Source organism: Bufo gargarizans, chromosome 4 (assembly GCF_014858855.1).
Source record: "Bufo gargarizans isolate SCDJY-AF-19 chromosome 4, ASM1485885v1, whole genome shotgun sequence".
NCBI classification, from domain to species: Eukaryota; Metazoa; Chordata; class Amphibia; order Anura; family Bufonidae; genus Bufo; species Bufo gargarizans.
Genome location: NC_058083.1, coordinates 144,560,391 through 144,577,313, shown reverse-complemented (window position 1 = coordinate 144,577,313; position 16,923 = coordinate 144,560,391). Strand labels below are relative to the sequence as shown.

Here is a 16,923-nt window from a genome sequence, read left to right as displayed (position 1 = left end):
CTCCAAAAGGAAGTTGGTTTTAGTAGGGGGGCTCAGCTGTTTAAAGAGAAAAGAAAGAATCCATCCCATTGGAGTGAATTGGATGACTTAGTCAGCGGGGTTGCCGAGAGGATAGGTCATCAATATAAAAAAAGCGGACAACCCCTTTAAATCTAAGATAACATTTATACTTAAATGGTTTGTCTAGTTAGGACAACCTCTTTCATTAGATGTGTGCAAGTGATATCCCACCAATGTGTGAGATGGGCCAACCCCTTTAAATCACATGGGAAATTTCAATAAATAGCTTAAAAAGTCCATATAGTGAATGTTTCTCATTTAGTTCCTAAATATGTGGTTTTGATAAACAACTGATGTGTGTTACAAATAGAATTAAAAGTTTTGAAAATGGAATTAGGTTATAATTATAGCAATTAAACAACATGACTTCACAGTCCTTATTTACTTTTGTTTTCACAGACTTAATCAAGTGCAAGAGAGATCGCTCAGGAACTCAATGCCCTCTTTGCTCCTGTCCCCAAAAAAATCAAGGAAAATCTTTAAATGAAATATCATTTCAAGATCTTACCTGTGTTAAGCCTACTATTGAGAAGTTAAAAAATGCCTCTACCCTTGAAGAAGGAAGCTTCACAGTTATATCAGCCAAAGACTTTGTAGCTCCAATTGGGTCTCTGATCCTAAACATGACAGACAAGTCGGGGAATGAAGCAAACCTGGCATGTAATGTTCAAAGACCAACCAAAATGTCTCAGATAATGTTGGACAGAAAGGAAGAATACACAGTCATGACAACAACATTTTCTTCTTTCCTGATATGCAATATTGACTATGATTATATCCAGAAGTTATGGGGAATATTAGCAATGTATAGTGATTCCCCAATGAAACTTAAACAAGAACTCTTGCTTACGAAGACACCTTTTATCAGCTACAAATACAAGCAAGTGAGTTCTGTTGATGATGTCTTCACTGACATTGATGCAGAAATTCGAGCAGAACCAAACTGGCTGATGCAGGACTTGGTAACTTTACAACTTGATAGGATAGCTACAACTCTCAGCACATTGCATATTCGCTTCTTGACAGATATGCATGTCACAATTCCTAATTCTGTTGAATACCCTTCAAGAAACCATTGGGCTATGATTATCAAGAGCAACCAGACACAGACAGAATATACTGCATTAATAGGAGGAACAGTAGAGATGGACTGCCAAGTTGTGGGTGAACCAGTACCAAATATTGAATGGGTTCTACCTGATGGAAGTAAAATTGCAGCACCATATATAAGTGAAGAAGGAAGGATAACAATTACAAAAAATGGAAAGTTTATATTAAGGGCAGCTGATAGTTTTGACAATGGGGTTTACCACTGCATTGCTACCAATTATTTAGATGCCGATGTACTTTCATTTAGAATTACTGTGGTAAGCGGTGATGTGGAAGAAGAAGCTATAAATGGGATTGAGCTTTTAGTCAGTCATGGAGATGTTCTCTATCTTCCTTGTAGTTCAGTTGGAGTTCCTGATGCATTTGTGAACTGGATATTACCAGATCACACGATTTTGCATGAGACCTCAAAGAACAAAATCATTTTCTCCAATGGCACACTAAAAATCCAAGCTGTAACTCAAAGAGACAGAGGTCATTTTAGATGTTTAGCAGCTAATCAATATGGCTTAGACATTCTAACCCACAAAGTTTTAGTGGAAGATAGAAGAATCAACACAATCACTAGGAAAATACATATGGACCAAAATAAGGATGAAAATAATGAAGGGTCAGGCAATGAAGACATTAAAGTAAATGTTCAATCTGGAAGAGGGAAAGCCACTGAGAATAAAAGATACCCTAATAGACGCATTCCTGATAAATCTGATGGGCGACAGAACTCAAATATAGCACAGAGAAGGAACAGAATTAACCATAGACATAGAGGACATAGGAGACAATTTACTCAAAACACAAGAAGAATTGATCCCCAACGCTGGTCAGAAATATTGCAAAAAACGAAACAGAACTCAATTAATAGCAAATCAACAACAGAAGTCATGCAAACAGTCAAGGAAGAAAATGATATAGAAAGTGCATCTGGGGATGCAGAACAACCATCAGGTGAAGAATTACTTCCAGTGAATGAAAAGTTTTTAATAGTAACAGAAAAATACTCAAGTGCAGGCATGCTAGATACAAAACCAACAATGTCTTCAGTGCCTGTTTCTGATGATCTTAAATGGAGAACAGATAAACTACCTACAACACCAACAACAATGAATACTGATGAGAACCCCACAAAAATTACAGGGGTGAGTAATTACATCACAGTGAGCAGTCAGGAACCAACCATATCACATTCTTTAACTTCAGGAGTAAACCCTACTACCAACAATTATGATAGTGAACAGCCAACAACACTGAGCATTTTAAACCCACCAGCATTGGCAATATCAGAATCACCACCTACTACAAGTGTTTCAGACATGTTACCGACCGATGCCACAACCAATTTAGTCTCACAGCATTTTCCATTAACTAAATATAGTGGACTTGAATCTGACAGTAATACTTTTATCACTACTATAAAATCATTAACTGCAACTCCACAGTCTGGTGTAATAAGTCCAACAATCTCTAGCAGTTACGTTCATACTGATTCACAAGAACGTATAACACCCTCGGTAACTACACAAACCAATTCTCATTATACTGCTACAACTGATATTTCAAACCCTGTCCTTTTGGAAAATGGACTACAATCAACATCTTGGTATGATGACATGAACACTGTCACAACATCCAGTTATTTGGATAGTCTATCTGAGAATGTGGTCACTATGCCTGAACAAGAAGCAATTTATATCCACAGCTCACCTCCAAATATAATAATCAATCCAACAACAACAACAACAACAACATACGAGTCCCCTACACAAAATATAATTATAGATCAAACAACTACATCTAGCTACCGCCATGTAATTCAAAATTCTATTAGCACACCACCACCTTATGAACAAATAACTGTTCCACCAACCATTTCAAGTACAGAAAGTTCTGCCATTTCTACAGCCCCGAAGGAAGTTACAGAACCATCAGTCACAAACCACATTACAAATACTCCAGTTTCTCATAAAAAATCACTATTCACTGTTAATTCACATTCAAAAACACCATTGTACATTCCAACCATTACTACTATGGCACCTGTTGTTTCGAATACCAAAAACATTACAAAGGTTTATGCTTCAAGTGTGCTACAGACAACTTCTGGTAATTTACATGTTTCTACATCAAAGAATAACACCACAAGGATTTCACATTATTCTTCAGAAAGAGATGATTTGGAAGATCAAACTGTTAGTTTTGATTCCTCCACCAAGTCAAGTGCAAAATTGTTTTTCTCGCAAACTGACATTGGTCCCATCTACTTTCGTAGCACTCAGAAAATTATTACTCCAGGGCTTCCAGCTGGTTCCACCATCATTACTCATCAACAGATCCAAATAGGTAAAGAAGTTACAACATTTGTTCCAACCATAAGACGGTATGGTCGCAGAAGAATCCCAGGAAGAAGGCGCATTATAAGGCCAGATCGTATACCAAATGTTAGAGCTCCTCAATTTAAATTTGGAAAAGTAGACAATATAAATGACATTATTGAAACCACAACAGCATACCCTATGGCTTCTGAAACAGGTAAATATAAACAGATGTTATATAGTACAGCACCTTCAATCACAAATGCTCCATTGGCCATTGAACAGTCTTCTATAATGGGACTGGAAACATTCAAGGGCAAAAAGACAACCACTTTGGTCACCAGACAATTCAAAAACACTGTTAACACTGAAAAATCAGATAATATCAATGTTACACCATTGACAACTATACCTGATAATATTCTGAAAGCAAGTGACATGTCTCTTTTGGAAAAGTTTAAGGTTGGATTAAGTTATACCCAAGGTGCAACAACACCCATTCCAACAACCATGCCTGTAGTTGAAAGAACAGACGTACTGGTATCCACATCTCCCCAGTCTACCACCAAACCTATAGTAGCCTCAAAAATAATTAGAAGAAAAATTCCCTGGCATAGACTTTTTGGAAACAATCAGCACATGCAAAGAGAGATACTCAAGAAACTAAGAAAACACTATTATCCAGTACCAACTATTACTACTACTAATCTTGGAACCTCAATCCCAGCAGCTCAGTCTACATTGCATAGTTTAAAGTCAGAGACTAATGTACCTTATACAAAGGCAGGGATAACAGTAAGAGGAAGCCCAAGCAGCTCTATTATAACAACAGTAAATTACCCTATGAGCGCTGAAGCTACATCAAGTAAAGATTATCAAATTAGTGCGAAAGCATTAAAAACAATAATGCATCCCACCACTGGTACAAGAGAAGCAACAACTGTTTATCCAACCACCATTGCAAAGGAAACAAGGTATGCCTCCAAAAAAACAACTGTGGTTTACCCAACAATCACTAGTGATAAACAAGGGCTAAATTTCCTACATAGTGCTGCAGTACCAGAAACTGTACAGGTTCCATCCAGTATAAATTTTGCAGCAACTAAAGTTCAGCCAACAACTTATAACGTTGCAAAGACTGAAACACATTCAGTCAGTACAACTGTGGTAAAAGCTTCCAAAGAAATTACTCTAATCCCTACCACAAGCTATGTATCCACTTCTTTAACCCCCAAATCATTTGTTGCTGCCTACAACAGACATCGATTTCTGAAAAGAAAACGACAGCGAAAGAAGAATATCTTAAGTAACTCAGGAAACACTCAAAATTCATCAACAAACATGAACTTGGCAACTAGTTCTGAAGATACAACATATCATAGAATGACATTAACACCAAAATACTTCACTACTACTATTACAAGAGCACCAACGACATTATCAAGTTTAGAAAATGATATTCCTCTAAACATGGTGACCAAATCCTTCTGGAGTAATCTGACCACGAATGATAAGTTAACCATTCAACCATCACTTCTAATAAATGGTATTGATGCCTTAACTACAACATACCTAGAACCATCAGACACAAATTATATAACCACATCTGACCGAGTAGTCAAAAAGAATACTCCACATGAACGTTATGTCACAACATATAAAACTAAAGGCTTTTCAACACATAAGAGAAATCCTACAACTAGTACTCCCTCCCCACTATCAATAGCACCTAATGTTATCAACCGGGTGACTATCCCAGCACCTATAATGATTCCAAGCACTTCCCAACCAACAGCTGGATCTGGAAAGGAAAATGTCAGGACAACAAAAACATCTCAGAGAAATGTACATACAATAGTACATGTTCCAAATGTATTGAGGACACCTGTACGATACAACTTTTCTTCCACAATAACACAACAAACTGTAACTAAAGAAACACCTAAAAAAACCGAAGAAATCATATACAAAAAACCTCACATTTTGGGAGGTAAAGCTGCAAGTTTCACAGTCCTTGCTAACTCTGATGCCTTCATTCCATGTGAAGCAACTGGGAACCCAATGCCTACGATATTGTGGACAAAAGTGGCTTCAGGTGAGGCAAATTTTTTAATACTTAAGAAATAAATTTGTCATTCAGCTGAGTTTACATGCCATGGCTGGTGCATGGAGCCAGAACCCTGCACACCTGCAGTGGCTAATGGCTGAATGAGTTTGTAGGTAAAACCTTCAAAATTGTGTGGACATTAGTCACTACACGTGGGTGGGTCTTTAGCTGCATGTGGCAATAGCAGCATGTAAACCCAGATTGAATACACTTCAGCCAAAGTGCACTTGCAATGCAACCATGCCATCACATGCATCAGCTGGTTTTCAAGCTGTCTGCAGATAAATCCAGTTTAATTGTTAATGAACGCACAATCGTACACAATGAAACTGCTTATAGCTGCAGTCAGTTTGTGAATATTTTTCATTTTGCATTCATGACACATACATCTAAAACTATAGTTCTTTAACCCCTTAGTGACCAAGCTTGTTTGGGCCTTAATGACCAAGCCAGATTTTGGATATATAGCATGCGTCACTTTAGCAGAGAATAACTTCGTAAAGGTTTTGCACATAAAAGTTATTCCAACATTGTTTTCTAGTCACATATTGTACTTTACTTAGGTGGTAAAATTTTACTGATACAATATGCGTATCTTTATTAAAAAACTTAAAAATCTATAAAAATGTGTAAAAATATTTTCAATTGCAATATCTCCCATACGTACATAAATACTATTCAATATTTTGTATCAGAAATATATTTCCACATCTTTACTTTATTTTGGCTGCACTTACAAAAAATCTTAACTTTTTTTTTTAAATAGACTTTACTTTACTTTTAAATAGACGTAGGCTTTTGCACAGCAAACTGTGTGGCGTACAGATTAGTCTGCTGCACAATTAATTCCAGAACTTTATCGTCCACAAATAAATGAATAAAAATCATAATGGGTAAAATTGGTGACATCAAAAAACTGAAAATTATGAAGCAGGAACCCACGTAGTAAAAGGGACAGGATCGCTGGGTGGTGAATGCGATGAGGTGGCAACTTCTACCGCCATAGGGCTATGGAGTCTGGGGATGGAAGCGACGCTAGAGTCCCCACTAAAAAATATTTCCGCCTCTGAAGCGGTGTTGGATTCTGAGTTTTCAGAGCATAGAAATTCATATGCCTGCTCTGCACTGAATGATCTTCGAGCCATTTTATTTACTAAAAAGATCTGAAAAAAATATATATATATCCCACCCTAAAAAATAAAAGTAAGTGTTCGCTAGTGTCAGTAGCAGTACGTCCACTGACCAACAATTGTGGACGGACCCTAACAGATGCCCAGTGACGGACTAACAGATAGACAGTGACAGTTGGCCTCTGACCCTCAGTGACAGACGGACAGTGACAGATAGCCTCTGACCGCCAGTGACAGACAGACAGTAACAGATTGCCTCTGACCGTCAGTGACAGACGGACAGTGACAGATGGCCTCTGACCGGCAGTAACAGACGGACAGTGACAGATGGCCTCTGACCGCCAGTGACAGACAGTAACAGATGGCCTCTGACCGCCAGTAACAGATAAACACACAGTCCCTAATGAAAGTAACTCACAGTCCCTAATAGATGCCTAATGACGGATGCCTAATGACAGACGCCCACTACCCGCCAGTTACGGACGGATAGTTTATGAATGCATTTTTCTTTTTTTCACAGTAAATCTTAGTCAGGACAGAAGTCTGATTTCTCTCTCTCCTCACAGAATAACTGCACTGAGGGGAGAGAGAAGCACAGCCCATATTCTGGCTGTGTTTAGTAAATATAATGAATATGATCTCCATGATAGGGTTATCATGGAGACCACATGATCAGGGAGCAATAGGAATAGTTCCTGATGGTTACTGAGCAGTTTTTTTTTTTGTTTTTTTTTGCCCTTTATTAAACGTATTAGGGCTACGTATGATAAGAGACCGCTTGTCACGGTCTCTGATTACTGCCCCTAGCCCTTAGCTACCTCCGGTAGCTGTTGGCAAGGACCTCTTGTTCTTAAAACCGCTCCTGCGGTTAAAAACAGTGGCTGGTTTCCTTGCTTACAGCTTATATTTTAGCAACAGACTCTGAAAACTCCAACTTTCATTTCTGTTTGGACATTTTCCTTATTCACATTTCACACTTGTTTGTCATACTGCAAATGTATTTAAATTGCCACTTGGTACAGTACAACATACATCAGGATGAGGAAGAACAAAAATAAATCTAATGTCGTTATATTTACATTTCAGAACTGAACTCATGTTTGAATGCTTTTTATATTTCTCTTACCAGGGACTTTCGTGTCAAAGACAAGAAGGGGAAACAGGATGGAAGTCTTTCCAAATGGAACACTCTCTATTTCAAGCGTGAGTGTCGAGGACCATGGGCAGTATCTTTGCGTTGCTAATAACCAGTATGGCTCAGACCGGTTGCTTGTTACACTTTCTGTCATTACATATCCACCAAGGATTATACAGGGCAGATCAAAAGAGATTACAGTGCACTCTGGGAGTACTATAACCATAAAGTGTCAAGCAGAAGGCCGACCTTTCCCTACCATCACTTGGATACTAGCCAATGAGACCATTGCATCTGAAAAATCTGACAATAATTACAAGGCTTTTGTCCTGACTGATGGGACTCTTACAATTACAAAAGTAACTATTTACGATCGAGGAATTTATAAGTGTTTTGCTACGAATATAGCTGGAGCAGATACATTTACGGTAAAAGTTCAAGTGATTGCTGCCCCCCCTACTATTTTGGAAGACAAAAGACAAACTGTCCTGGCACATTCAGGAGAGAATGTTAAACTTCACTGCACTGCAAAAGGAGAACCTCAACCAAGTGTTCACTGGGTAGCATTTGACGGTACAAAGGTGAAACCATTACATTATGTAAATGAAAAGTTATTTCTATTTTCCAATGGAACACTCTACTTACGGAATGCAGCGTCCTCCGACAATGGAAATTATGAGTGTATAGCAACCAGCTCTACTGGCTCAGAAAGAAGGGTTGTAACTCTCAGGGTGGAGCAAAATGATATTGGACCAAAGATAATCTATGCATCTCCAAAGACCACTGAAATAAACTTTGGTGAAAAATTGATGCTAAACTGTAGTGCAGCTGGAGAACCAACGCCAAGAATAATGTGGAGACTACCATCAAAAGCTGTGGTAGATCAATGGCACAGGTAAGAAAAAACATTTATGGTAAATTGCTGATATTCCTTTTTTTACCCTTCTTCTCCTCCCCTATTCTTGGGAGCTGTTTATGCTACGTGTTTCTACATGTGGCCATCCAGTGGTTGTGATGTGGTTCACAGCCTGTCAAGGGTTTTCCTAGCATGTCACAATATTGTATTGTGAGAAATTAAAGTCCTTACAAAATCAAGTGGACATGTGTATGTATGTTTCTGATATGGCCTTTACTAGGTTCCTGGATAGTTCGGTTCCTACATAGCCATCTCACCAGGCCTCTGAATCAAAAAGGACCTCAAAAAGCACTTAACTGCTCAGCTGCATATAAAAGTACTTTCTTTGCCAAATGACGAAACAGATTGTGAAGCAAAAGTTATTATTACACATTCAGCAGGGCATTGTAAACCATAGCCTGTAGACATAAAACTTTTTGGGTGAAAAAAATTAAACCTGGAAAAATTTTGATGACCTATTCCTTTTTTGTTGCTTTCTTTGCCTTCCTGAATGACATTTACTCCAGTCCCTCTTGATCTCTCCTTGGATGAATAAGTTATTTGCTTGTCATGTAATTCTCTTCATTTCCTTCTCCTGGATTCAAATGTAGGAAAATAAGCTTAACACGTGGCTCTTTCCTGTATGAAAGCGGTCTTTGTAGTTTAGGGAATATATGATTAGAAGTTTCCATGTCATCAGGGCTTCAAATATTTGGATGAATAGCAGTCTGCGTGGGAAGTTTTTTAAAATTTTACCTCTAATTTGGAAATAGGTGAATGTTACATTAACCCCTTCAAGCATTTTAACGCACATGTAAGTGGGGGAATGTGGTGCCTTACCGTATTCCCATGTACATGTACAGTACAGACCAAAAGTTTGGACACACCTTCTCATTCAAAGAGTTTTCTTTATTTTCATGACTATGAAAATTGTAGATTCACACTGAAGGCATCAAAACTATGAATTAACACATGTGGAACTATATACATAACAAAAAAGTGTGAAACAACTGAAAATATGTCATATTCTAGGTTCTTCAAAGTAGCCACCTTTTGCTTTGATTACTGCTTTGCACACTCTTGGCATTCTCTTGATGAGCTTCAAGAGGTAGCCATCTGAAATGGTCTTCCAACAGTCTTGAAGGAGTTCCCAGAGATGCTTAGCACTTGTTGGCCCTTTTGCCTTCACTCTGCGGTCCAGCTCACCCCAAACCATCTCGATTGGGTTCAGGTCCGGTGACTGTGGAGGCCAGGTCATCTGGCGCAGCACCCCATCACTCTCCTTCATGGTCAAATAGCCCTTACACAGCCTGGAGGTCTGTTGGTGTGTTTGGGGTCATTGTCCTGTTGAAAAATAAATGATAGTCCAACTAAATGCAAACCGGATGGAATAGCATGCCGTTGCAAGATGCTGTGGTAGCCATGCTGGTTCAGTATGCCTTCAATTTTGAATAAATCCCCAACAGTGTCACCCTCAAAGCACCCCCACATCATCACACCTCCTCCTCCATGCTTCACGGTGGGAACCAGGCATGTAGAGTCCATCTGTTCACCTTTTCTGCGTCGCACAAAGACACGGTGGTTGGAACCAAAGATCTCAAATTTGGACTCATCAGACCAAAGCACAGATTTCCAATGTCCATTCCTTGTGTTCTTTAGCCCAAACAAGTCTCTTCTGCTTGTTGCCTGTCCTTAGCAGTAGGTTTCCTAGCAGATATTCTACCATGAAGGCCTGATTCACACAGTCTCCTCTTAACAGTTGTTCTAGAGATGTGTCTGCTGCTAGAACTCTGTGTGGCATTGACCTGGTCTCTAATCTGAGCTGCTGTTAACCTGCGATTTCTGAGGCTGGTGACTCGGATGAACTTATCCTCCGCAGCAGAGGTGACTCTTGGTCTTCCTTTCCTGGGGATGTCCACATGTGAGCCAGTTTCTTTGTAGCGCTTGATAGTTTTTGTGACTGCACTTGGGGACACTTTCAAAGTTCTCCCAATTTTTTGGACTGACTGACCTTCATTTCTTAAAGTAATGATGGCCACTCGTTTTTCTTTACTTAGCTGCTTTTTTCTTGCCATAATACAAATTCTAACAGTCTATTCAGTAGGACTATCAGCTGTGTATCCACCTGACTTCTCCACAACGCAACTTATGGTCCTAACCCCATTTATAAGGCAAGAAATCCCACTTATTAAACCTGACAGAGCACACCTGTGAAGTGAAAACTTTTTCAGGTGACTACCTCTTGAAGCTCATCAAGAGAATGCCAAGAGTGTACAAAGCAGTAATCAAAGCAAAAGGTGGCTACTTTGAAGAACCTAGAATATGACATATTTTCAGTTGTTTCACAATTTTTGTTATGTATATAATTCCACATGTGTTAATTCATAGTTTTGATGCCTTGAGTGTGAATCTACAATTTTCATAGTCATGAAAATAAAGAAAACTCTTTGGATGAGAAGGTGTGTCCAAACTTTTGGTCTGTACTGTACGTGATGGGATTGGGTGGGTGCAGGAGCTGCACCCGCCCAATCCGCAGTGCGGGCCCGGTTGTTACTGATAGCCGGACCCCTGCTGACCATGGCATGTGCAGGCTTTACAGAGGGAGGGGCTCCCTCTGACTCCATCGGCCCCCCGCACTGCGGTGGCAGGGGGCAGGTGGTTGCTATGGCAGCCTCGATGCCTTACACAGGCATCGGAGCCTGCGAGCTATGGAAATCCAGGAGATATAGCCTGAGGGCTGGGTCTCCTAGGCAACTTTCAGCGTCTTACAGTGTAAGACGCTGACAGTTCAATTGAAACAGGGATTAAACCCTGAAAACGTGATCTTTCACAGTGGGACAAAAAAAAAGGAAAAAAAAAGGAAAATAAGAAAAGTAGACATATTAGATATCGTCGCATCCGAATAGACTGGCTCTATAAAAATATCATATGACCTAACCCCGCAGGTGAACACCATAAAAAAAATAAAAACTGTGCTAAAAAACATTTTTTTTGTCACCTTATATCACGAAAAGTGCAACAGCAAGCAATCAAAAAGGAATATGCCCCCAAAATAGCAGAATAGAACCAATCTAACCGTCACCTCATCCTGCAAAAAATGAGCCCCTACCTAAGACAATCACCCAAAAAATAAAAACACTATGGCTCTCAGACAATGGAGACACTAAAACATTTTTTTTGTTTCTAAAATGCTTTTATTATGTTAAATGTAAAAAAAAAAAAAAATGCTCTATAAAAATCCCACATGACCTAACCCCTCAGGTGAACACCGTATAAAAGATAAAATAAAAATGGTGTCAAAAAAGCAATTTTTTGTCACCTTACATCACAAAAAGTGTAATACCAAGCGATCAAAATGTCATACGCACCCCAAAATCATACCAATCAAACAGTCATCTCATCCTGCAAAAATTTGCCCCTAACTAGGACAATCGCCTCCAAAAAATAATAATATAGCTCCCAGAATATGGAGACACCAAAACATGATTTTTTGTTTCAAAAATTATATTATTATGTAAAACTTAAATAAATAAAAAAAAGTATACATATTAGGTATTGCCACGTCCATTACGACCTGCTCTATAAAAATATCATATGACCTAACCCGTCAGGTGAACAACATCAAAAAAATAAAATAAAAAGTGTGTCAAAAAAGCAATTTTTTGTCACTTTACATCACAAAAAATGTAATACCAAGGGATCAAAAAGTCATAACAATATTGTGCTTGCTCACGTTGAGCTGCTCTTTTTTGTACATGTCTTGTACAGGATGAGTCTTGCCTGTGTGGCTTGAATTCTTCTGGAACCCTTTAAACTGTGCTTGTGCTAGTTGCTCCACTATCTGGATGGCAAATCAAACCATCATCTCATACCGAAAAAAAAAAATTGCCCCTATATAATTGCCCAAAAAATATATATATATATTTGGCTTTCGGAATATGGAGACACTAAAAAATCTTTTTTTTTTTTATGCTTTATTATGTAAACCTGAAACAAACAATCAGAAAAAGTAGTCATTATTGGTTTTGTAGCATCTGTAACAACCTGATCTATAAAAATACCACATGAGCTAACCTGTCTGATGAACATTGTAAATAAAAAAAATAAAAAAAGTTGCCAAAACATTTGTTTATTGTTACCTTGCCTCACAAAAAGTGTAATATAGAGCAAGCAAAAGTCATATGTACCCTAAAATAGTAAAAACAAAACTGCCACCTTATCCCGTAGTTTCCAAAATGGGTTATTTTTTGGGAGTTTCTACTCTAGGGGTGCATCAGGGGGGCTTCAAATGTGACATGGCAACTTAAAATTATCCCAGAGAAATCTGCCTTCTAAAAACGATATGGCGTTCCTTTCCTTCTGCACCCTGCCGTCTGTCCGTACAGGAGTTTACGACCACATATGGGGTGTTACTACAGAATCAGGGCAATAACTATTGAGTTTTGTTTGGCTGTTAACCTTTGCTTTGTTACTGGAAAAATGGATTAAAATGGAAAATCTGTCCAAAAAAGTGAAATTCTGAAATTTCATCTACATTTTCCTTTAATTCTTGTGGAACACCTAAAGGGTTAACAAAGTTTGTAAAATCAGTTCATACCTTGAGGGGTGTAGTTTCTAAAATGGGGTGATTTATGGGGGTGATTTCTAGCTGTAACAGGCTAGATGTAACTAGTATATAAGTACATTTAGAACAGTCTTTACTGTGCATGGACCACAGCAGACATCAGGATAATATAATGCATAAAGTCTCTGTAACTCAGAAATCTATTTTGATAGAGCTGATGGCAGATTCAGAACAATATTGTGCTTGCTCACATTGAGCTGCTCTTTTTTGTACATGTCTCAAGGATGAGTCTTGCCTGTGTGGCTTGAATTCGTCTGGAACCCTTTAAACTGTGCTTGTGCTAGTTGCTCCACTATCTGGATGGCCAATACCCTGCACTAGGACAAGTTCATAACTTCTCCTCTCATAGCTCTGGTTCTTCACTCTGGGCACTCTAGTGCCCAGGATATGACTAAGCTACACATCTGGGGGAGGTGTGATTTTATCACTTCCTTTACAAAAGAAAACTGATGCAAAAGGCTTTGACTCCTGGCTATTTGCTGCCGCTTGCGGCATGAAATGAGTCAAGCTTATAAATAGGAATATAATAAGACAAGCATTTGTGGCATCATTTTCTGATCATGTACTGTATATAGTTTGTTTTTATTGGTCCCATACAGTTGCATAATTAATTTTGTAACAAAGATTGAGCAGAGCTGAATTTGTAGATTGGGACAATTCATTGATGCATTGAGAACAGTGCTCCACTGGACTGCTGGTTCTACATAGTGAGCTTTTGATGTGCACAAAATAACAAATCAAATGATAAATCTAGCTCTGTTACATGCAACATATTTTATGTTCAAATTTATTACAGCAAAACTAGTATCAATGTTATAAAATTGTCTTCTTTTTCAGAATGGGAAGCCGAATACAAGTTTATCCAAATGGTTCATTAGCTGTTCTTTCTGTAAATGAAAAAGACGCTGGAGACTACTTGTGTGTGGCAAGAAATAAATTGGGAGATGATGTAATCCTAATGAAAGTCAGCGTAAGCATGAAACCAGCTAAAATAGTTCAAAAGCAATACCTCACAAAACAAGTTCCATTTGGCAAAGATTTTAAAGTTGATTGCAAGGCCTTAGGATCTCCAGTACCAGAAATATCATGGAGTTTACCAGATGGTACATTGATAAACAACGTTCTTCAAGCTGATGACGGTGGTAGGAGAAAACGAAGATATGTCCTTTTTGACAATGGTACATTGTACCTCAACAAAGTTGGGATGTCTGAAGAAGGAGACTATACATGCTATGCTGAAAATACATTGGGAAGAGATGAGATGAAAATACATATTAGTGTTGTAGCAGCTGCCCCACGTATTCAAGTCAATCCAAACACAAAGTTTGAAGCAAGAGCGGGGTCTAGAACAGTTCTTGATTGCCAAGCCATTGGAGAACCAAAACCAAAGATATTCTGGTTGCTTCCATCTAGTGATGTAATCGCAACTTCCCATGACAGATATACATTGCATGAAAATGGATCTTTGTCCATCAACCAAATCAAGTTATTAGATGCTGGGGAATACATGTGTGTGGCACGCAATCCAGCAGGAGATGATACAAGACTTCTCAAGTTAGATGTTCTTTCAACTCCACCTGTTATTAATGGATTATACACAAATAAGACTATAATTAAAGATTCTGCCTTAAAACACTCTAGAAAGTTGATCCACTGTAGTGCAGAAGGGACACCTCCTCTTCAAATAATGTGGATCATGCCTGACAACATATATCTAACTGCACCATACCACGGCAGCAGGATTACAGTACACAAGAATGGAACTTTGGAAATTCGTAACGTCAGACCCTCTGATACAGCTGAATTTACCTGTGTTGCTCGTAATGATGGAGGTGAAAGTTCATTGGTAGTTCAGCTGGAAGTTCATGATGTCCTTCGAAGACCTATGTTTCAAAATCCATTCAATGAGAAGATCATTGCTAAACCAGGCAAAATGACCATTCTTAATTGCTTTGCTGTTGGGAATCCCCTTCCAGAAATTACATGGCTTTTACCAAATGGCACCAGATTTCTAAATGGGCAGAAGTCTTCAAAATATCATGTAGGAACTAATGGAACCTTCATACTTTACAGTCCAACCAAAGATGATGTGGGAAAATATCGGTGTGCAGCCAGGAATAAAGTGGGTTACATTGAAAAACTAATTATTTTGGAAGTAGGTCAGAAACCTAATATTCTGACACATCCACGGGGGACAATAAAGAGCATAATTGGTGAGTCTTTATCTTTACATTGTCTTTCTGATGGAATACCAAGACCCAGTATTATATGGACCCTTCCAAGTGGATATATTATCGACAGACCTCAAGTCAATGGGAAATACTTATTACTGGAGAACGGTACATTGGTCATTCAAGAAACAACCATACATGATCGTGGAAACTATTTGTGCAAAGCTAAAAATAATGCTGGAGAGGCGGCTATTAGTGTCCCTGTCATGATTGTAGCCTATCCTCCAAGGATTACAAATAAACCTCCACATAACATTCACACAAGAGTAGGATCCCCAGTACATCTCAACTGCATGGCCATTGGAATACCAAAACCAGAGATATCTTGGGAGTTACCAGACTTATCAATATTAACAACAGGTAGCAAAGGAAGACCCATGGGAAGTGGGCTTCTTCAGCCACAAGGAACATTGGTTGTGCAAAATCCAAGAACTTCAGACTCTGGGATGTACAGGTGCATTGCTAAGAACCCACTGGGTACGGATAGCAGCACTACATATTTAAAAGTCATCTAAGCAAAGTGGCTGGGAAATAAATGATACAGTATACTTTACCTAAAAAGGTTAAAAGACCTCTGATCAGTTTTCTTATCGTACCATATGTTGAAATTTTAATCAGCAATTATGTCATTAAGAAATCTCTTCTTCAAAGCACCTTTCTGCAAGCTCCTACAGTAATTAAACTGTGAACTGAAATTGCATTATATATATAAAAAAAATATATTTTTATTCTGAATTATATGATGGACAGTTTTTTTTCTGTTACATTTCTTTACCTATCAAGATTAGATGTGCTGTAATTTTTTTAAGATCACAGCAATAAAATAAAAACTATTGTTTTTTGTTTTTTATTATTTTTACGATATGCTATTTTGTAGGACGCAATGGGTTTTTGTTTGGTAAATGAGACAAAGTCACATGAGACAGTTTGCAAATAATTTACTGCTTTATTTACATTCTGCTACAATGGCAGCAACATGGCAGTACAAGGGTTATTAGCCAATTGTCTAAAAGGACAAGACTTCTCAAGCACAGCATTTCTATCTATCAATTTGTCAGAATAATGTAGTCTGCTAAACTCAAACATTTATAGGAAGAAAAACATTATAGATACAGTTTGAGCTGGAAGATGTACCGTATACCTTATGTGAAATCCATTGTATAGTGTTAATCATTAGTGAATACTGCAACATACTGTTAAGTATCAATCTTAAGGAACAGCGGAGGATCGGCCCGTAACAACTAATTATATTTAAAGGATATCTGTCACTATGATCTTGGACTATTAACTGCAGTAATATATGAGTAGTATTGAGAAACAAA

The 16,923-nt window shown here is 38.3% G+C and overlaps 1 protein-coding gene across 1 annotated transcript in view; it reads left to right on the top strand.

Annotated features, from left to right (window-relative positions):
• IGSF10 (immunoglobulin superfamily member 10) overlaps window positions 1-16,444 on the top strand; it is a 69,697-nt gene extending 53,253 nt beyond the window's left edge. The window contains exons 5-7 of the mRNA XM_044291636.1: window positions 460-5,574; window positions 7,846-8,746; window positions 14,208-16,444. Of these exons, the coding sequence (XP_044147571.1) occupies window positions 460-5,574; window positions 7,846-8,746; window positions 14,208-16,116 (7,925 nt within the window). The 3' untranslated portion in view covers window positions 16,117-16,444. The remainder of the gene's footprint in view (window positions 1-459; window positions 5,575-7,845; window positions 8,747-14,207) is intronic.
• The last annotated feature ends 479 nt before the right edge of the window (window positions 16,445-16,923 follow it).